At 37.4% G+C, this 22765-nt stretch overlaps 1 protein-coding gene across 9 annotated transcripts in view; it reads right to left on the bottom strand.

Annotated features, from left to right (window-relative positions):
* The window catches only part of EPHA6 (EPH receptor A6), a 1017309-nt gene that overhangs the window by 508344 nt on the left and 486200 nt on the right, over positions 1-22765 (bottom strand). For 8 of the 9 annotated variants that reach the window (XM_051859383.2, XM_051859384.2, XM_008267078.3 and 5 more), the window contains one exon: positions 16527-16682. The exons of the other annotated variant lie outside the window; for it this stretch is intronic. In XM_051859383.2, coding sequence (XP_051715343.2) covers positions 16527-16682 — 156 coding nt within the window. The remainder of the gene's footprint in view (positions 1-16526; positions 16683-22765) is intronic. 9 annotated transcript variants of the gene reach the window in all.

The following is a 22765-nucleotide window of genomic DNA, read 5'->3' as shown; positions in this document are numbered from 1 at the left end:
TGATATCATCCTTTATTATTCTTAATTTTGACTTTTTACCTATATCCATGTTGCTAATCTAATGTCTTTCCTATATAAGCTCTTAAAATGTATTTAATGGGACTATTTGTGAACAGAATTTTGTGTTCTATTTCTCTAAGTCATTTTTTATATTTTTTTCAATAAATACATAACTATTTGGAAAAGGAGGACAATCCCTGGAGCTCCAAATTCAACAGAGAGAAATAATTTTCTTTATTTATATAAAGAAATGGGATTCAGGAAAGTAGAATAATTATGTCAAGGTCTTGCAATTCAAAGTGGTAGGGTGAGAGTTATTCTATGTTTAGATTATTTTTGATTCTACCACATTGTATTATAAGCTTATAGATATAAAATCTTATAAATATATGTTAGAAAGTATTCACACTTTTTTATTTTAAATATTGTCAAATATAAATCTTCAAAACATAGAAATTAGTGATCAATTACTACCTCTATACAACAAACTACCATAAATAATGCTATCCCTCTTAGTATATTTTTTGTTTGTTCTACTTAATACTTTTAGTTGAATACTGTAACCAAGAATTTAAATGCTTTTTTAATACTGAAACTTACAATATTGCTGACAATTTAACAGCATGCACATTTCAAATCTTTTGTATTCATGGGGTTGATGGTGTGGAGTCATGGGTAAAGCCGCCGCCTGCAGTGCTGGCATCCCATATGGGTGCCGGTTCAAGTCCTGGCTGCTCCACTTCTGATCCAGCTCTCTGCTATGGCCTGGGAAAGCAGTAGAAGATGGCTAAAGTCCTTGGGCTCCTGCACTCTTGAGGGAGACCTGGAAAAAGCTCCTGGCTCCTGGCTTCAGATTGGTGCAGCTCTGGCTGTTGTGGCCAATGGGGAGTGAAACAACGGAAGACTCTCCCTCTCTCTCTCTCTCTGCCTCTCTGTAACTCTGTGCCTTTCAAACAAGTAACTCTTAAAAAAATTTTTTTACATTCCACATAATAAAAGTCACTTTTTATTATCTTCATGTATGACCCTTATGCACTGCAGGCATGCAATCAAAAATACAGTTAACTCTAAATAACATAGTATTTCACATTATTTACTTCATTTAATCATTACAGTCACCCTTTGAGGTAATTATTAATATCCCCATATTATAGAATACTTGTGCTTAGCAAATAATTTATGGATTATACTGAAACATTTATGTTCATATACACAAGTTCATGCTGGCCAGTTTGATCCAAAAGTAACCAGTCCTTTAACCAAAAGTACTGAACAGAATGGCTTTACCCAATCCTCTAAAAATTATGTGTAACATATTAAAATTTTGATAAATATTTGAAAAATTTAAGGTTATAACTTTGGTTAGAAGCTAGTATTACCAGTTAATGATATGCCCAGGGTGGGCATTATTCCTTGTCACTAAGCCACCAGTCAGGCCACTCACATCCTGTATTATCACGCTGGCATTCAAATACCTGCTCCATTTCTTACTCCAGCTAACACAGACTCTAGGATGCAAGTAGTTGGGACTCAAATAGATGGGTCTCTGTTACCCTCAAAGGAGACATGGATTGAGATCCTAGCTCTTGGCTTCAGTCTGGCTCTGCCAGTCTCAACGACTGTGGAAACCTGGAGAATGAACCAGCAGAGAGGAGTGTTCTCTTTGTCTCCATTTTTCTGTCTTCCAAAGTCATAATTTAAAAAAAAATGTTTTGAAATAAGTACATGAGAACTTCCACTTTGACTATGACCGTGTTGGAATAAGATCGAAGTCGGTGAACTCAAAAGGCTTCCGCCTTGGCAACTCATGACTAGAGCCTAGGGAGATGACTGACGCCATAAACAAGAGTGTCAAATTGTTAAGTCAACAACAGGAGTCACTGTATACTTACTTCTCATGTGGGATTGGTCCTTAGTGTGTTGTCCAATGTAAAGTAATGCTATAACTAGTACTGAAACAGTATTTTACACTTTGTGTTTCTGTGTGGGTGCAAACTGATGAAATCTTTACTTAATATATACTAAATTGATCTCCTGTATATAAAGATAATTGAAAATGAATCTTGATGTGAATGGAATGGGAGAGGGAGCGGGAGATGGGAAGGGTGTGAGTGGGAGGGAAATTATTGGGGGGGGGAAGCCATTGTAATCCATAAACTGTACTTTGAAAATTTATATTTACTAAATAAAAAAATAAGTACATGAGAGAGTTATTTGTACCCTCATGTTTACTGCAGTTCAACTCACAATAGCTAAGATATGGAATCAATCCAGATGTCCATCAACAGATGGCTGCATAAAGAAAATGTGGTATCTATACACTATGGAATACTACTCAGTCATAAAAAGAACGAAATTCTGTCTTTTGCAATAAAAATAGGTGCCACTGGAATCCATTCAACTTAAGCCAGTGCCAAAAAGACAAAAACCATGTTTTTGCTGATCTGTGGTAACTAATATAGTGCAAAATAATGTAATGTATATGAGTGAAATTCACATTTTGAGAACTGATTACAATTTTTAGTGTTTGTCTCTACTGTTGAGGAACAGTGTTTTTTCTTCTTACTATTGGTTGAATTCTTTACTTAGTGGAGGGTTAATCTTATGATTATAAAATAAACTAAAAGTATGTTATCGTAAAATCAAGAGAAAGAATAAGAAAGGAAGGAGGACGTGGGATGGGAAAAACATCACTATGCTCCTAAATTTGCATATATGAAATACACGAAATATGTTCACTTTATATGAATTACAAAATTGTTAAAAAGAAACAAACAAAAATAGATTTGTGTGATATTAAAAACATTTGAAATGGAGTGTTTATATGATGAATACTGAGATTTACTATAAAAGACCCATAGAACAGGTAGCTACCACCTACCCATTAATCTTGAGGAGGGAATAACAGCTTCTTAAAATACACTTCTACAGATACTTGAGAACTAGAAAAGTAAACATTTGCTTCCAAACATGGATATGATTCTAGCTTGGGGAAAAAAATCTCAAAACAGGACAGCCTTTGTCTCTACTGTAGAGGAGAAGAGGAACAATGTTTTTTGGTTTTTTTTCCCCCCTTCTCACTATTTGTTGAATTCTTTACTTTGTGGAGGGCTAAACTTATGATTATAACATAAACTCAAGGTATGTCATTGTAAAAATTAAAAGAAAGAATAAGAAAGAAAGGAGGAAGAAGGGTAGGAATATGGGTAGGAAGGAGGGTGGGGTGGGAAGTATCACTGTGCTCCTAAATCTGTATATATGAAAATACATGAAATTATTTTCACTTTATATAAATAAAAAATTAAAACACAGTTCCTACCAATGAAGAAAAAATCCTCAATATAAACCCACAGAATTACATAAAGATGTGATAGCTGCACCAATCAAAAGAGGCAACTGACAGAATGGGAGAAAGTTTTTTCACAGTACACAACTGATAAGAGAGTTAATATCCAGAATCTAGAAAGAGCTCAAGAAATTCAAAAACAAAAACAAACAAACAAAACAAACAATCCAGTCCAGAAATGGGCAAAGGACTTGAATAGGCATTTTTCAAAAGAGGAAATTCTTATGGCCAACAGACACTTGAAAAAATGTTCAGGATCACTACCCATCAGGGAAATGCAAATCCAAACCACAATGAGCTTTCACCTCACTCGTTAGAAGACTCTCATACAGAAATCAACTAACAACAAATACTGGCGAGGATGTAAGGAAAAAGGAACCCTGGTCACTGTTGTTGGGAATGTAAACTGGTCCAGCCATGAGGAAGGCAGTAATATGAATATAGATCTACCATATGATCCAGCCACCTCACTCCCGGGAATTTACTCAATCCAAAATAAATTGGCATTTGAAAGAGTGATCTGTACTCCATGTTCATTATAGCACAATTCACAATAGCTAAGATATGGAATCAATCCAGATGTCCATAAGCTGTTGAATGGACAAAGAAACTATTGTATATATACACTATGGAGAACTACTCAGTTATGAAAAAAATGAAATTCTGTCTTTTGCAAAAAGATGGATGCAACTGGAAACCATTACACTTAGTGAAATAAGCCAGTCCCAGTAAGACAGATTTATGTTTTCCTGATGTGAGTTCACTAACAGAGTACCTAAAATGTGATGTATTGGAGTGAAATAGATACTTTTAGATTCAATGATTGTTTACAGCCCTTATCTCTTCCATTGAGGAACAGTGTTTTTTCTTCATACTATTTGTTGAACTCTTTTACTTAGTGTAGGGTTAACTTTATGATCATTAATAAACTGAAAACAGGTCTTTGTGAATATTAAGAGTGGGAATGGGGGGGGGGAAGAAGTGTTGGAGCATGGGTGGGAGGAAGGGTAGGGTGGGAAGTAACAATATGTTCCTAAATGTGTATATATGAAATACATGAAACTTGTATAACTTAAATAAAATTTTAAAAAGAGTAAACTGGATTAACCATAAGCATGATAAAAAGAACACATCAAAATAATAAATGAGAGGCTGGTGCTATTGACACAGTGGGTTAAGCTGCCACCTGTGATGTCGGCATCCCATATTGGAGTGCTTGCTCAAGTCCTGCCAACTCTGCTTCCAATAAAGTTTTCTATTAAGGCAACTTGAACATGGAAAGCCAAGACACTCTGGAAAAAAAAAAAAAAAACCTAAATGAAAGATCTCTGTGAGTGAGATCCCAGTGGAAAGAACGATGGACACTCAAAGAAGGAGGTACCTTTCTCTGAAGGGAGGAGAGAACTTCCACTTTGACTATGGCCTTGTCTAAATAAGATCGGAGTTGGCGAACTCAAAAGGCTTCCATAGCCTTGGCAACTCATTACAAGAGCCTAGGGAGATTACTGATGCCATAAACAAGAGTGTCAATTTGTTAGGTCAACAACAGGAGTCATTGTGCACTTACTCCCCATGTAGGATCTCTGTCCTTAATGTGTTGTACTATGTGAATTAATGCTATAACTAGTATTCAAATAGTACTTTACACTTTGTGTTTCTGTGTGGGTACAAACTGTTGAAATCTTTACTTAATATATACTAAATTGATCTTCTGTATATTCCACTTTGACCATGGCCTTGTCTAAATATGATCAGAGTCGGTGAACTCAGGGGGCTTCCATAGCCTTGGCAGCTCATGACAAGAGCCTAGGGTGATTACTGAGGCCATAAACAAGAGTGTCAATTTGTTAAGTCAACAACAGGAGTCACTGTGCACTTACTCCTCATGTAGGATCTTTGTCCTTAGTGTGCTGTACATTGAGATTTAATGCTAGAACTAGTACTCAAACAGTATTTTTCACTTTATGTTTCTGTGTGGGAGCAAACTGTTGAAATCTTTACTTAATGTATGCTAAACTGATCTTCTGTATATAAAGAGAATAGAAAATGAATCTTGACGTGAATGGAAGTGGAGAGGGAGTGGGAAAGGGGAGGGTTGCAGGTGGGAGGGACGTTATGGGGGGGAAGCCATTGTAATCCATAAGCTGTACTTTGGAAATTTATATTCATTAAATAAAAGTTAAAAAAAAGATAATTGAAAATGAATCTTGATGTGAATGGGATGGGAGAGGTAGTGGGAAATGGGATGGTTGCTGGTGGGAGGGAGGTGATGGGGGGGAAGCCATTGTAATCCAAAAGCTGTTTTTTGGAAATTTATATTTATTAAATAAAAGTAAAAAAAAAATAAAGTGCCTTGAGAAGAAATAATGGGTCTCTGCCACTTTTGTGGGAGACTAAGGGAGAGTTCCTGTCTCCTGGATTTAGCCTGCTTCAGAATCAGCTGTTGAGGGCATCTAGGGAATAAACTAGCAGACAGAAGATTCTCTTTCTCTCTCTCATGCTTTTGTTCTCACTCTTGCTTTGCCTTTCAAATAACTATTTTTAATAAATAAGAAATATAATAGTGAATAGCTGGCCTTAGGTTAAACATTATCCAGTTTCTTTAATATGATGAAAAAAAATCATGCACACCTCCATATAGTCATTTTTGTGTCTGAGTCAATTATTTTAAATAAATACACATTACAAATAGAAAAGACAAATATGAAACACCAAGCACTTTCATAATTTGGGAAAGAAAAGTAGGATCATGAATGAATAGATTCAAGCAAACTACCAAATATTCCTTACAGTGCATACTGTTGTATGTATCATTACGGAATATTTCTTCTTTTTTCTTTCTTTCGGCAGGCAGAGTGGACAGTGAGAGAGAGACAGACAGAGAGAAAGGTCTTCCTTTTGCCGTTGCTTCACCCTCGTATGGCCGCCGCGGCCGGCGCACCGCGCCTATCCGAAGGCAGGAGCCAGGTGCTTATCCTGGTCTCCCATGGGGTGCAGGACCCAAGGACTTGGGCCATCCTCCACTGCACCCCCTGGCCACAGCAGAGAGCTGGCCTGGAAGAGGGGCAACGGGGACAGAATCCAGTGCCCTGACTGGGACTAGAACCCGGTGTGCCGGTGCCGCTAGGTGGAGGGTTAGTCTACTGAGCCACAGCGCCGGCCGCGGAACATTTCGAATTGTGGACACTGTCTTGGTCATTGGCTTGCTGTGAACAAATAACTGATACGGAGTGAGACAACTTTCTCTGAGTCCCCATAGTAGGGGCCAGGAGTACTTTCACACCGGCAACTAGTGGTAACTAGATTCCCCAACATTAGCAGAATGGCCCCTTAATATTTCTTCTTATAGGGGATCCTCTCTCAAGTTATTTAGTGAAAGAACTTTTGTTGAAATAATACATAAGGATCTGTCTTTAGAAATCTGAAACATTTTATACCAGCAAGTTTATTGGGAACTGATTCACTACCTAAATCTGTCTACTGAGTAGTCAAGGGTGATTTTAATTTTTTTTAAAAATATGGCATTTATAGATAGTGAATGAATGCTTTTAAATTTATTTTCTACAACATGACAAGTCTAAAATATAATAAAGCTGGCTAGAGGTAATAAAAACCCATCTTTGCAACTTCATCCTTACTGGGCTCTACAAAGTTGTAGATGATACACTGTGGGCACAGTGAGTCATCTAACTAATCATCTGTAGTCATTACTAGATGGAAAAGGCAGGAGCAAGCCAGAAAGTGTCCTTGATGCACAGTGAGTTTTGTTCTCCCTGATCGGTGACGACTGACTGAACACCAAGAGGGAAACCTGTTGGAGTGAGGTGGACACTATGGGAAATGGTGGCTTGATCAGCATAGCCCTGACTGTTAATGAACAACTTAATACATTATCCCTCTTAGTAGTTTTTTTATCTGTTCTACTTAATATGACTGGTTTAGATCTGTAATTGATGCACAGTTATTCTTAAGTGTTGAAAATTAACTGAAATGTGATCCCTGTTGAACATGGTGGTGGGAATGGGAGAGGGAAGAGATGTATAATTTGGGACATGCTCAGGCTGACTTGCCCCAAGTGGTGGAGTTGGAAGCATACCAGGGGATTCCAATTCAATCCCATCGAGGTGGCATGTACCAATGCCATCTCACTGTTCCAGGTGATCAATTTCAGTTCACAGTTGGTCATGGTGGAGGGACTGGGAGTCAAAGGGAGCACATAGACAAGTCTAGTACCTGCTAACGCTAACTGATGGAGTAAATAAAGGGGAGAGTGATCCAACATGGGAAGTGAGATACTCAGCAGACTCATAGAATGGCAGATGTCCTAAATAGCACTCTGGCCTCAGAATCAGCCCTAAAGGCATTCGGAGCTGGCTGAAAAGCTCATGAGAGTATTTCAGGCATGGAAAGCCAAGACACTCTGGCAAAAGATCTCTGCGAGTGAGATCCCAGTGGAAAGAACAGGTCATTAAAGAAGGAGGTACCTTTCTCTGAAGGGAGGAGAGAACTTCCACTTTGACTATGACCTTGTCTAAACAAGATAAGAGTCGGAGAACTCAGAGGGCTTCCATAGCCTTGGAAACTCATGACTGGAGCATAGGGAGATTACTGATGCCATAGACAGGAGTGTCAATTGGTAAAGTCAACAACAGGAGTCACTGTGCACTTACTCCTCATGTAGGATCTCTATCCTTAATGTGCTGTACATTGAGATTTAATGCTATAACGAGTACTCAAACAATATATTTCACCTTGTGTTTCTATGGGGGTGCAAACTGTTGAAATCCTTACTTAATGCATACTAAACTGATCCTCTGTAAAAAAAAAAAAAAAAAAAAAAAAAAAAAAAAAAAAAGAAATTATCAATTCCCAACTTGACTCTCACTGGGATTAAACATGACAATAGGTCTGCTCTGATTTCATCATCATTTAAAAAAAATCATCTATTATTTTTCACTTTATGTTTCTGTGTGGGAGCAAACTGTTGAAATCCATACTTAATGTATACTAAGCTGATCTTCTGTATATTAAGATAATCGAAAATGAATCTTGATGTGAATGGAAGGGGAGAGGGAGTGGGAAAGGGGAGGGTTGTGGGTGGGAGGGACGGTATGGGGGGGAAGCCATTGTAATCCATAAGTCGTACTTTGGAAAATTATATGCATTAAATAAAAGTTTAAAAAAAAAAAAAAAGAAAAGAAACAGAAAATACACAGAGATGGGAAAAGAAGGGATAACAAGAAAAGCAGGGGTACCTGGATTGTGAACATTCTATACCTGCCTAGAACAGTTAAAAAAGGAAGAACACAGAACATGTCTCCGGCTGGACCTCAACTACTGTTTGTTGGGCTGAAAAGAACCAGAAATGATCTTTTTCTGAAGGAGCAACTACTCCAGCAACAAAGCAGTCATGCTTTACAACGTCAACCTTAGAGCTGAAATAAATTCAAGCTTCATGATTTCTCTCTAATCACTGTCACTGCATTTCAAAAACAAGATAAGGTATTTAATTTGTATCTAGAACAAAGTCAGAATAAACAGTTTTTAAGCAAAGGTATGTGATTATGTATTTAGATGATCAAAACAAAATCCTTAATTGTGTGCATTAAAATTATCTTTACGTATGGTTTATATTCAAACTTTGATAAGTAAGTAACATCAATATTAGATTCATGTGTTACTATTACAAGATCTGTTCACTGGATTTAAAACAACTCTCTTATTGATTTAAATACAGTAGAATTATCAAAGTAAAAACGCTAAAATCATGGAATTATATTTTTCTAACATCTCATTCACCAATAAATCACGCCTTCCTTCATTTCTCTCCATCCTATCATGCTCCGTCATTTCTGCTTGACAAGTACTTTTTAGTCACTGTTATTTTCTTACTTTGTTTCTCCAACCTCAGTGAGTATTTTTCCCTTTTGGCCTGTAAAAGCCTTAGACAGTTATTTTGATAACAGACTTCTTGGCAGGCAGCATGGTCTCCTGTGCTCTGAACTGCTCTCAGAAGCAGCCCTAATTGACCAAGACCTGATGCTGCAGTGTGTCCTCCACAGCTCATTCTTTAAAGTACAGAGCATGCATTAATAAGTCACCAGAGAAATAAACTTAAGAACGTTTGAAACAGATTAAGATATTAAAAAAATTCAGCATTTCATTTTAAATTTCTTGTTCCTAATTTGTTTTACATATTTTGCAGTTCATGCAAAAGGAAAGCAATGAATTATTTAAAATAATATCAAGTAGATCCAAACTTGCAAATATCTTATTGTTATAACTAGATGTTAGGACTGTTTGAGCAATTCTAATATAGAGGGAAAGAGAGGCCAAGTTTGGACCTTGAATGTCCTTGGATTGACTTAAAATTTTGACAAACAACTGTTTGGCTTTGAAAGGCCTTAAACAGAAGTGGGAATATGATCCAGGCTTTCCCTGTTGACTTTTGTTTCAGAAATAATTATTTCTAATAGTTTGGAAGATTACTTGGGAGGTTTGGAAGACTAAATGAATGAGGCTTGCCAGCAGATTATTAGCCCAAAGGAGAATTGAAGACCTTAACTAAAGATAGGGCCAAGAATTGATGAGCAGAAATATAGAGGAGAAATGCTAAAAAGCAGAATTTATAGGACATGTTGGAGGTTGGGGGTTAGGATGTTAATTTTAAGCTTCATAGAGGCTTGAATGCAAGGGCAGATGAGGATTTGTCAGGATAAGGAAACAGAAGCCAAAGTAGAGGAGCAGGATAAGGTAGAAAGCCATAAAATTGACTTTGGCAGGATTAGCTTGAAATTGTTAGTCATTCATCGAATATTTACTGTCTACTATATTCCAAACGTTACTATGAGTGGTGAGGATAAAATTTTAAGAGAACACCCACGGGCGCTGTGTTTTAGTAGGTTAAATCTCTGCCTAAGGTGCCATATGGGCACAAGTTCATGTCTCGGCTGCTCCTCTTCTGACCCAGCTCCCTGCTAATGCTCCTGGTAAAGCAGTGGAAGATGTCCCAAGTGCTTGGACTCATGCACTCTGGGAGACCCTGAGGAAGCTCCTGACTCCTGGCTTTGGATCGGCCTAGCTCCAGCCACTGCAGCCATTTGGGGAATGAACCAGCAGAAGGAAGATCTCTCTCACTGTAACTCTCACTGCTCCTCAAATAAATACTTAAATCTGAGAGAGAGAGAGAGAGAGAGAGAGAGAGAGAGAGAGAGAGAGAGAAATTTCCATGATCCTATGCCTGGGTAGAATTATAATAAAGAAGCAACTGTACAAATAAACCAGGTATATCAAATAATGATATAATCCATTAAAAAACACAAAGATATCAACAATAGTAACTCGGATACTATTTTTTCAATAGGTGTCAGGAAATGCCTGTACTAAGAGCTGAAATTTGATCCTGAATGACAAAAAAAAAAAAAAAACCAAACCAAACCAAACCAAAACAAAAAACAACAACAACAAAAAAACAAACAGCCATGATAGCACAGAAACAGAGAACATGTCAAGTAGAGGAAAGTACTCTCATCAAGGATGATAACTAGTTCAACATTGCTGAACTCCAGGATTTTGGAACCAAGGAGACCATGGTGTAATTTAAAGTCAGAGATGTGGGCAGGTTTCCATAGGATATACAGGTTTTCAGGTCCCATAATCAGTTGGTAGAAGACTTTGAATCTCAAGAGAAAGACTGAAATATGTATAAGAGAATATGGGCATCATCTATTCCCAGGTGATATTTGAAGCTATGTAAATATGTAACAGTATGAAAAATGTAAAAAAAAAAAAAGGCAAAGAAAGGTATGGAGAAAAGTTACTATTTCACAGGCAAACAAAAGAAGAGAAATCATCAGCGACAGCAAAACAAAATGGTCAGAAAATTATGAGGATGAGGCAAAGATGACAATGTTTAAATTAAAAGGGAACAAGTAATTTCAAGGAAAATAGTGACCAACAGAGTTAAATGTCATGAATAATAACATAATAAAAATATTTCTAATACAAAATGGCAATGAAGAGCACTCGTGGATTTTTTCTTATACAATTTATTTAAAGTGATAGAATAAAAAAGATCAATTGTAGAGTAGACAGCAAAAATCTAAATACAGTAGAGTGAAAAGCAAATGAAAAGCAAAAAGTAGCCACAATCAATAGACATTGCTTTTCTGAGATATATGTATGAGCAGAGAGAAAACTGTACTGGAAGCATTTTTTACAGAGTCAAATTTGAATATATAAGTAGTAAAGAGGAGTAAGTAAAACCAAAAAAGTCAAAAGAGTAAATAAGCAATAATAGCCAGGCCCAACAACACTGAAGATCAGATCACCTTAATTAATAACAATTAATATGATTAGCTTTATTTTTTTAAAGATTTATTTATTTATTTGAAAGGCAGAGTTACAGAGAGGCAGAGAGAGAGAGAGAGAGAGAGAGAGAGAAAGAAAGAGAAAGAGAAAGAGAAAGAGAAAGAGAAAGAGGAAGAGGAAGAGGAAGAGGAAGAGGAAGAGGAAGAGAAAGAGAAAGAGAAAGAGAAAGAGAAAGAGAAAGAGAAAGAGAAAGAGAAAGAGAAAGAGAAAGTGAAAGAGAAAGAGAAAGAGAGAGTCTTCCATCCACTGGTTCACTCCCCAAATGGCCATAAAGGCCCGAGCTGGGCTAATCCAAAGGCAGGAGCCAGGAGCTTCTTCCAGGTTTCCCATGTGGGTGCAGGGGCCCAAGGGCTTTGGCCATCTTGTACTGCTTTCCCAGGCCATAGCAGAGAGCTGGATGGGAAGTGGAGCAGCACCCATATGGGATGCTGGCACTGCAGGTGGTGGCTTTACCCCCAGGTCACAGCTTAGGCCCCTGTAATTAGCTTTAAATAAGAAACAGTTGTTGTTTTAAGGAAGGCTCTAAGGAACAGGGCTGCTTAGGGTCCCTGAAAGTATATCCTTTACATGGTTATCAACTATACCTAGCTCTGAAATCCTTTTCTACTAAGCTATATTTATTGGGTCTCCTAATACTCCTATACTTAGGTATTGTCAATACTTTAGTTGTTTAATTTTTGAACTCATACAATCAAAATCTTAGTTATTTCTCTCCCTGCCATGATACTAAGGAAAAAATACATTCCCCTTTAAATTCTCAGAAGGTTCTCTGGAAGTGTTACTTTAAATGCAGAGACTGGCCGGCGCCGCGGCTCACTAGGCTAATCCTCCGCCTAGCGGCGCCGGCACACCGGGTTCTAGTCCCGGTTGGGGCGCCGGATTCTGCCTCGGTTGCCCCTCTTCCAGGCCAGCTCTCTGCTGTGGCCAGGGAGTGCAGTGGAGGATGGCCCAGGTGCTTGGGCCCTGCACCCCATGGGAGACCAGGAAAAGCACCTGGCTCCTGGCTCCTGCCACCGCGGCGGCCATTGGAGGGTGAACCAATGGCAAAGGAAGACCTTTCTCTCTGTCTCTCTCTCTCACTGTCCACTCTGCCTGTCAAAACATAAAAAAATAAATAAATAAATGCAGAGACTGACAAAAACATTACAAAGTGATGGATTACCTGATTCAAATACTGACGCTATTAGAAAAAAGGGAATATCTAGAAATTAAGGAATTTGCATCTATTTAAATTTGGCTATTGTTTTCTGTTAATGAAAAACAGGAAGATTTGATTTCTTGTTAGATTCTTGATCTCAACAGTTTTTGCTGGATGTACTATAGTCCTCTTAAGTCTAATTGTTCAACAGGTGCCAAATTGGTCATTTTTCAGTTGTGAAAATGGAAACAATATAAGTTGTGAGCCTGGCATATTAGTATCAACACAAAATATTCAGTAGTTTGAATGTACAGGGAACACTTAAAAATAAATTTTTAAGGGGCTGGTGCTATGGAGAGGAGCTGGCTGAATTCTGGCAGTACCACCTCTGATTCAGCTCCCTGTTGATGTGCCTGGGAAAGCAGTGGAAGATGGTCCAAGTGCTTGGGCTCCTGCACCCACGTGGGAGACTCCAGTGAAGCTCTGGGCTCCTGGCTTTGGCCTGGCCCAGTCCAAGCCTTTTCAGCCATTTGTGGAGTGAACCAGCAGATGGAAGAGCTCTCTCTCTCTTTCTCTCTCTCTCTGTAATTCTGACTTATAAATAAATAAATCTAAAAAATAACCAAACACATTTTTAAGAAAACAACCTTATTTAACTTTTATGTAGCCACCTATTATAAGCAAAGTACTATTTTTAGTACTTTCCAAACATTAACTTGTTTAATCATCAGGACAACAGGATCACCAGAGATGGTCAGATGACCTGAGTGGGGAGAGAGAAGCTACATAGCACTGAGATTCATTCTCAGAGAATGTGGCTCTAAAATCCGAAAGCTGGTGCACATCCTAGTACCCTATGCAGTGTTTGCTGCACAAAGCAAGGAAGCTCTCAGGAGCAGAGCAGAGAGGAGCCCTGAGAGGACAGCCTGTGGCTGCAGTAAGAAAACCTGAGTGAAGCTCCACAGTTCACCTTGCTGTGGTTGCTCTTTTATTTTGATCTCTGACGACAGCATAGGAGACCCGATACCTTACCCCAAAAATATGACTGCAAGAAAACAGAAGCTCCACTCCAAGATAGGCTTCCTTGGAGTAAAAGTTATTTTAAGCTGATTATTTTTGAAAACTGCAGACACAGGAGAAACTCTGAGAATCCACAGGAACCTTTTGTAAGGGAAATTTACGTCTAACTTACAAAGGAAATCTCCATATGTAAGGGTGTCTCCCTCTCTTCTCAGAAGGCATGAATTCACTGCTAACTCTCCCTGAAAAGATGCTTTCCCTGGTCACTTCACTAGCGAGCCCCTAACATTCTTCTTCCTTTGTTTTGGTTGAAGAAGGAAGTTAGCCTGAACCTAAAGCCACCTCTCTGAGGTCTACTGATCTCCCTGGTATTTCCCACATGCACATAAGGCTTATGTTTTAATAAACCTCTGTTTGTTTTTCTCCTGTTACCTTTATTTTCTGTTTTTTGTTTGTTTTGTTGTAAGATCTGTTGCAACTAAGAACTATGAAAATGTTAAGGCAGCTGGGTAGATGTTAGCCTATGTCTATGAGAGGGGCTGAAGAAAAGAGGTTTTAAAGAAAATAAATTCATGTGCAATGGAACAAGCAAACAAGTCCTGAAAGCAGGACCCAGACTCTAGGCATCCCATTTGCCCAACATCTCCTTGCCAGTTCTTTATCAAAAGAAATTCCCTGATTTGGGGAAGGATACAGCTGGCCAGACAAGGTTCTAATCATGGGACTGAGGGAGTCATTTGCTTCTCCAACAGTAAAGAACCCTGATGGTCAGTTAGTTTCCAGAGTGGTTTGTTTAGAGGAACTCCCCACCTAACACAATTGTAATTGTTCTTACTTACAATCCTGCTGGATGGGTTTTAGCCCTCTCCCAGGGGGCAGCTCAATGGAATCTCATCTTCCTTTCACCAAGGTAACTAAGGAGAAGTTCTGGGAGGTATTCCACACCCAGAAATCCCTCACTCACACTTTCTCAGAAGGAGGCGGAAGGGAGAAGAAATGGGGGACCCATACTCATGCCCTCCTCAGTCTAAATACAAACTGTCCTCAGTATTTTACTGAGATGCCCACCTGGTCTGTCAGGAGTAGGGGCTTCAGTCTCTCTACATTTTCAATAAAGCTTTGCTAAATTTGCCTTCCTCAGCAGGACAAGTTCCTCTAAGTTCAAATCAGAGGTAACAAGTCAACAATGACTGAATGGCTTATGAGGTCCACAGATCTCACTGTATTCCCAGTGTATTTCTTTGACTAGGGTCAAACTCCAGAGAACTGTAAGCCTTTCCCATTGTCAACTCTACTACTTTACTGAAAGATTATATCGATGGGAACCAATGTATCAATTACTTACTTATGGCCTTCTAAAAAAGTAAAAAGAGGAAATTTTTCACATAGGAAGTTCCCTTCAATTTTCTTTATAGGATTGGGGGATACTTGCCTGTCAGAACTGTAGCTATTTGAAATGCCAGCATCTCCCTAAGCTGTAATGTGTTATCTTCAATACAATATAATAATATATAGTAACAATACAAGAAAGATGTATAGTAATAACAAGGTTTTCCTGTTAAAATGATTTCCATAATTGAATAGGAAATCCTGTTCAGAATTTTCCTTAACCTATATATAAATTAAAATATGTTCTCAGAAAAAAAAACCTACATAATAATTCTCCAGGTGGTAATTTTCTGAACAAAATAGTCACTCAGAATTTACAATCAGAAAGCAAAATAACTATATCTACTAATGAGTGTGTTTTATTTTTATTACATGTATTTGTTAAAATTATTTTATAATAAAGGCTACAGCAAGGCAGACAAAGAAATAAACTATAACAGTTAAGTTTTTAAAAATGAGATGTCTACATTATGGTCTCTAAGGAACATATAACATTAAATAATTCTAAATATATTTTTATTTCCATGGAATGACATTGAAAGGTAACACTTTGGCACTAATTCATCACCAAAACAGGCAAATTTTCTCTGTGATATCTTATTGATGTGTTTAGCAGGATTTTTATAACTATCTAAGGAGTGACATTTTACTTTTGTACAGCTTAGCAATGCATCAATATATTCACTTCTATTTTTAAACATACAGATATTTTACAATGCTTTCATAATTTAAAATTCTCAGTGCAAGCACCAAGATGACCTTTACATTTAAATTTACTATTCTATCGGTTCCAATAAAAAAAATGGAGAAAAAGTGGGAGGTTAAATATGGACAAACTCAAAAATACTTTCCTTTGCAGACAAATGTTGAGGAAACTGGTACTTGTGCACATAATAGTAGTACAATGCTTTTTAGAGTTTTCCCTAGAACTTCCTCTGCACATTAAATTTCATGGTCCTAAATTGATGCTTATTAAAATGCTTGAAGGATGAAGCAAAGAATACAAGTGTTCCTTGTAATTTCTCAAGTAGCTTTTAATGCCTTAATTTCTCAAGAACAGAGTAGAGTTTGGGAAAATATGCAGGCACACAAATAAGTGCTGGTATTCGTACATGAAGCATAAGTACCAACCTTGAGGAATAAAGGCATTCTTTAGAAGCAGCATAAAGACCGTTAACAAAGACAAAGGGCATTGATGATACAGGATTTTGTATATTTACTTATTAGAAATAGAATTTCCAAATCCGAAATGGGCAGACTTACTGGTACATGCCATGGAAGGTGGGTCTTTTTCAGCTCGGAAATAACCCTTCTCACACTGACACACAGAAGTTGCTTCCTTGTAGGTTAAACTGTGTGGAGGGCATTTAGAACACTTTGCGTTGCCGGCAAATGCTTTATAGAATCCTGGTCTGCAAGCTTGAAAACAAGAAAAATAATGTTTTTAAAAAAGTTATTATTCTAAAGTTCTTTTATTTGACATGTACAACATTCTTTGATTTTTACATACTTTGGATCTTAAGAGTTCAGTGTCTTACATACAGAACACTCAATATAGATTAATATTAATGAATGAAATTAGCTTAACAAAATCATGACAACACTGGTATCATATTCTAGTGGACACTGCTGATTTTTAAAAGTATACCTCAAGCAACACTGGTATGTCTTTAACACCTTAGTAGTTAAAAAAATTTCATTTATGTATGCCATTAACTATCATTTTTTAGAGTTTATATTTAATTTTATAATAACACTTCACCAAATGATCTAGTAATTCAACACTGTCAAAATTCTCAATTCTGCATAATAAAGTTACTTTTAAGAGGTTGATTAGTCAACATCAAGATCAACAGGGAGTGGTGATTGGACCCCCTTCAGAATGTTGGACACCTAAAACTTACTCTGCATAGAACTTTGAACACTTTTTCTGACCCAGCTACCTGCATGGTTTTCTCTCTCCCTCACATGAGCTCTTTGATCAAATGTCAGTTTTAAAGCCAAAGTCTTCCTGCATTTCCCACTGAAAATTCCAATTCCTGCTAGACCCCAATGTAGTATTACGTATTACCCTCCTCTCTTTTCCACAGTCTTCACATACCTGTGTCAACATCTGACACACATCATATTTAATTTTAAAAGCATTCTCCAATCAGAATGTGTGTTTTTTATGTTTCTCTTACTAAAGTGCATCTCCAGACTCAGAGGAGCGCTGTTAGGTCCTCAGTGAGCATTTGGCACCTGAATGCATGGTCAAGGGACTCCTTTAATTTCCATGAATTGACCATGCTTTTTCCTCTGCTTACTGCCATTCTGTGACCCACTTATCTTTCGAACTCATAGCCATCAGGCCTCACTGCTTTCAGGAAGCCATTCCTGATTTTTGTGACTAACAAAGTCCCTCAAAGCATCTGTGCATTTTCCACATTAGTTATTCTTTAACAAAAACTTGTTTAATGGCTTTAAGTTCCACAGGGCAGGTTGGGATAGTGCTCAGTGCTTGTCATAAAGTAGGTGCTCAATACATACTTGTTTAATTGAATTGGACAGTGTGTGAGAACTCTGATAATTAAATTTATGCAGATCATCATTCATTTATATGCAGTGAGTGCTTTGATCATGGCATGATTTACCTTACTGTAAAGTTCTTTTTTTCTTGTGGCAATTCTTTATCACAAGGAATATAATCATAGTTAATATCTTAAAATTTATTTGATGTTGGTGCTACAATTTCAATCCTACAACTGGTTTCAAATGTTTGTCTACATCAAAATTGCCTTTGAAACCATTACAATTTGTTCTCATAAAATATATTTGGATTGTTAAAATATGAGTCTATTTTTATATTACTATGCCATTTTTATTTCATTAAAAAATAAAGGATTCTGGTATTGAAAATGCTAGAAAACCATTTTTAGGCATTTACATGTTATTTATGCAGCACACATTAAGATTAAACTTCTTTAGTCTGAATAATATTCAATTATTTCTACTTTATCACTTCTGTCAATTCAACTTTTTGTGATCACTAGAGATAGATCTAACCATTCTGGTATCCATGGTGCTTAGTATATTTCAAGTACATATTCAGTTCTTACATATGCTTAAAAATTGAGTACCAGTGAATAATGGTGAATTCCCTAATGCGTAGTATGAAATTACTAGAACTCTGTAGATTAAATGAGCATTCCACATAGCTATTCAGTTAGTGATTTAATTTTTGCTTATATTTCTGTTAAAGTGGATTTATCAGTACCTTTGTCTTAAGAATTTTTAAATTGCTTTCTTACATTAGCCTTCTTTCTTCGCCAGTTCCTCCCTTCTCTGTTTATAAGACATGTAAACTTCTTCCAAAAAATTCAAAAAGCAAAAATCTTGATTCATTGGCAAGAATATTTTCCAGCAAGACAATTACTGTACTGAATGCTGTTGGAGAGCTAGATTATCTTTTGTAGCAGTTTCTATTATTTCTTTCACACACACAGAAAATTATTATTGAGATACGGACCTTCAGTTTAAACTGCGATTGCTACTATGATTCTACTTTTTAACTTCCTTCCATAAAATACACATTAATTATTTAAACCTGTATCACTTAAACTACTGCATTCATCTTCAGACTGCCTGCCTCTATCTTTTCCCTTCTCAAATCCATTCACAAATTACTGCTGGTGACATTTCTAAATAGCAGGGATGATCATACTACACTATTCTATACAGCAGAAGCCAGCAAACAATCACCATTTATGTTCTCACAGTTTATACGACGTCAAAAAGTTAATAATTTTGCAGTTTATTTGTAGTTTTTAAAAAAGATTTATTTATTTGAAAGGCAGAGTGACACACAGAGATCTTCCATCCACTGTTTTACTCCCCAAATGGTGACAACAGCCTGGACTGGGCCAGGGTGATGCTAGGAGCAAGGAAATCTATCTAGGTCTCCCATGGGGATGGCAGGGACTCAAGTACTTGAGTATTCGTCTGTTGCTTCCCAGGTACATATACAGGGAACTGGATTTGAGGGCCAGTGTTCAGGCCTCAAACTGGCACTCTAATATGGGATGCAGGTGTCCCAAGTGGTGGTTAACCCACTGCACCATAACAACTGTCTTATTTGCAGTTTTTATGTGAAACTTATGCCTCAATAAAGCTGTTCAAATACTATGATACGGAGCCAGTGCCATGGCTCACTTGGCTAATCCTCCACCTGGGTGCTGGCATCCCATATGGGTGCCAGGTTCTGGTCCTGGTTGCTCCTCTTCCAGGCCAGCTCTCTGCTGTGGCCTGGGAGGGCAGTGGAGGATGGCCCAAGTGCTTGGGCCCTGCACCTGCACAGGAGACCAGAAAGAAGCACCTGGCTCCTGGCTTTGGATCGGTGCAGTGCCGGCCGTAGCAGCCATCTAGGGACTGAACCAATGGAAGGAAGACCTTTCTCTCTGTCTCTCTCTCACACTGTCTATAACTCTACCTGTCAAATAAAATAAATAAATAAATACTATGATACATGAAAGGTCAGAAAGAAGTGTAAGATTTTTTAGCGTGGAAGATGAGCTTAGAAAAAACAGATGTAAAACTAAGTGTGAAGGAGTTTAAATGCTGATCTAAGTTTGGACTTCATTCTAGAGACCAGATGTTGGCAAGCTTTTGCTCTCCAGGATCATTTAGTACATATGGGGTACTTTTAGAAGTTCACAGAAAATACACATTATGCATATTTTCATGGGGTCTCTGACTATACAACTCCTGCAATAGGTGCTCCATGACTGTCAAGGTAGAATACCCCTATCATTAATATCAAATCAGCAAGCCTTTATCTTTTTATACCAAAATAAACTTATCTTTTCATTCCATTTTTCTATGAATTGTAATCATGTCCACTGACTCCATGCTTTATTTTTGCACATTTGTGTTACCAGATTTAAAATGAACTTCTTGTAAATAGTATAAGCCTGAGTTTTGTTTTGTTGTTAAGCCAATCTGACAATTGCTGCCCTTTAACTGGGGCATGTTTACATGTATCTACTAATTTAGAGAGGTTTTAAGTATATTTTGCTATGTTTTTGATCCATATATTCATTGCTATATTTGCATTTTGCTTTTTGATCTGTATATTATTTGCTATATTTGCATTTTCTCTTCCTGCTTTTACAATAACAGCATGCATTTTATAACTCCTTTATTTCTTCTGATGGCTTATGTGCTTATCAATAGAACTATGGTGAACACTCAGGAAAAACCTCTGCAGCTCTCCAGAGTTCTCTTTCCTAGCAGCACTCTGCTGTCTCAAACTCTGTCTTGCTGCCTTCGTCCCCCAGACTCTCAGACCTGTCTTCACAACTCAGAATAACAGTTTACCAGACTTTGTCAGGATACTGCCTCTCTCTGACATAGCCTAGAAAATTTCCCAAAATAGTAAGATGGAACAATCACACAGATCTCCTTTATCACCTCCCAGTTATCTGATATCTCATGTCTTCAAAAGAACTTTTCACATATTTTGCATGGGTTTTCCTGATTTATTTAATGTAGCAGATGTTATTCCAGTTTGACAGCAAGTAAAAATCAAACTACTAAATCCCCCTAAATTCCTAATTTTTCTAATTGTCTTCCTTTCTCTAATGCCCGTCCCTTATCTTCTACAACTAGATTCTCAAAGACAAATCAACACATATATTTCAATACTCTTGTCACTACTGGACTGTCTACTAGGGTGAAGGAGATACATAATACAAGTGCTGGTGAGGATACAGAGGAATTTGAACTCTTGTGTATTGCTGGAGAGGTTTAAATTGGTGGTACTGTGTTGGATGATGGTTTGGCAAGATCTACATAGGTTTATTATCTGATAGAACAATTGTAACTCTTCATTATCTACTCAACAGAAAAAAGCACAAAATCAAAGCTGTTGGTTTCATTGCAAGCAGCTATACTAAATTCCATTGCTGATTGAGCTAAGATTCTTCCATTTGTTTCTTATTTTCTGAAATTGTGGAAACATCTTGAACTTTCTGACTTGGACTTGACCTTTCTGAGTGAAGATAAATTATGCTAATAGTTTAACAAAAAGCTTACACTTTACTGAGTTTTTGATGTTATATTAGAATGAGTATATTCAGTTGAGAATAATCAAATTACAAATAAGTCACTATTTATGAAATTTTCTGAGATGATTCCTTGATTTTGTGTTGCACTGTAACTACTGATAAAAGCAGAAATAATGCTAGAAGAATAAATAGAACATGAGTGTGATTTAGGACATGTGGGTCCATAAAATGTAATTATTAAGTCTAAGTTAAAATATTACAGGAATTATATAATAGTCTAAGCTACAAAATATAGTTTCCTGCTTCAAAAATGGTTGTAATTTGAGGAAACTTTAAGTGATTGCTACAATTAAAGATGTAATACATCTCACAGCAACCAAAGTAAATTTTTACAGAAAAGTATGTATTAAAGTATACTCAAATATATGAGGATAGTGAGGGAAGCATCAGCATTTATAAAGAATATATCATCCAGTGCAGGTTCCCTTAAAAATATTTGAAGTTTCGTTGTTCCCAGAAAATTGAAGTATTGATTGACATACAATTGAAGAGTACTTTCAGTCAGACACACACACACAGGGAGCTGCTATAAAGATATCATGAGACTTAATGTATGTAAAATGTCCTGTTACTAATTCTAATTTCTTACTGCCATCAAAGAAATGTTTGATGTGATTTTCCAGTTTAACAGGCAAATTGAAAAAACACCAAATCTATAGCAATATACTGATGATGGATCACAGGAAGGAACTGTGGTTCTAGAAAAGATGGAGAAAATAAGTGCTATCCTTTCCTAGTGCTAGCCATCACACTGGGCAGCAATTTGATAGCTCTGAAGAATAACTAAGTAAACAAGACAAAAAGTTGAAGTCCCATGGGCCGGTGACACATTTGTCATTCTTTCCCTTCTTCCCTTTCTCCAGTCCCTACCCCACTGGGCCCGAATGCACTGGAAACCTAGAAGTGGGCACCAACCAGGTCATAGTTAGAGCTCCAGGAGAAGCCTCCTCATTTTGGCTCTGGGAATGAGAATCAGAATTCCTCATAGTTCAGTGAAAATATAGGATTCCACCCGCCTCCTTTTTTTTCCTTTATCTTTTCTATATTATCTTTTGCCCAGCCCTCACCACATGGTGGTTGGCAGTGAATAACAAGGGCACACAGGAGTTAAAATTCTTGAAGAGGAAAGCCTTCTTCTGTGTTCACTGCAGCTGTGGTTCTAAGAAGGTAGGAACAATCTCCATTGCATTTTTTATTCTTTCTGTTATCCTCTTACTTGGCCCTAGATGCAGATCTAGTTGTAGAAGTGTACCTGAGTCACTTAATAAAGCCTCAACCTTATATCTTAGGATCTGAAAGGGGAACCACAGGAAACCAGAAAGTACTGGGGACAAAACAGAGAGAAACAGCTTGAGAAACCCTGGGAAAGCAGTCCCATTAACTTGTTTATGAATTCTT

This window comes from Oryctolagus cuniculus, chromosome 4, assembly GCF_964237555.1.
Source record: "Oryctolagus cuniculus chromosome 4, mOryCun1.1, whole genome shotgun sequence".
Taxonomy (NCBI): domain Eukaryota; kingdom Metazoa; phylum Chordata; class Mammalia; order Lagomorpha; family Leporidae; genus Oryctolagus; species Oryctolagus cuniculus.
The sequence above is the reverse complement of the archived record's forward strand: the minus strand, read 5'-3'. Positions and strand labels throughout refer to the sequence as shown.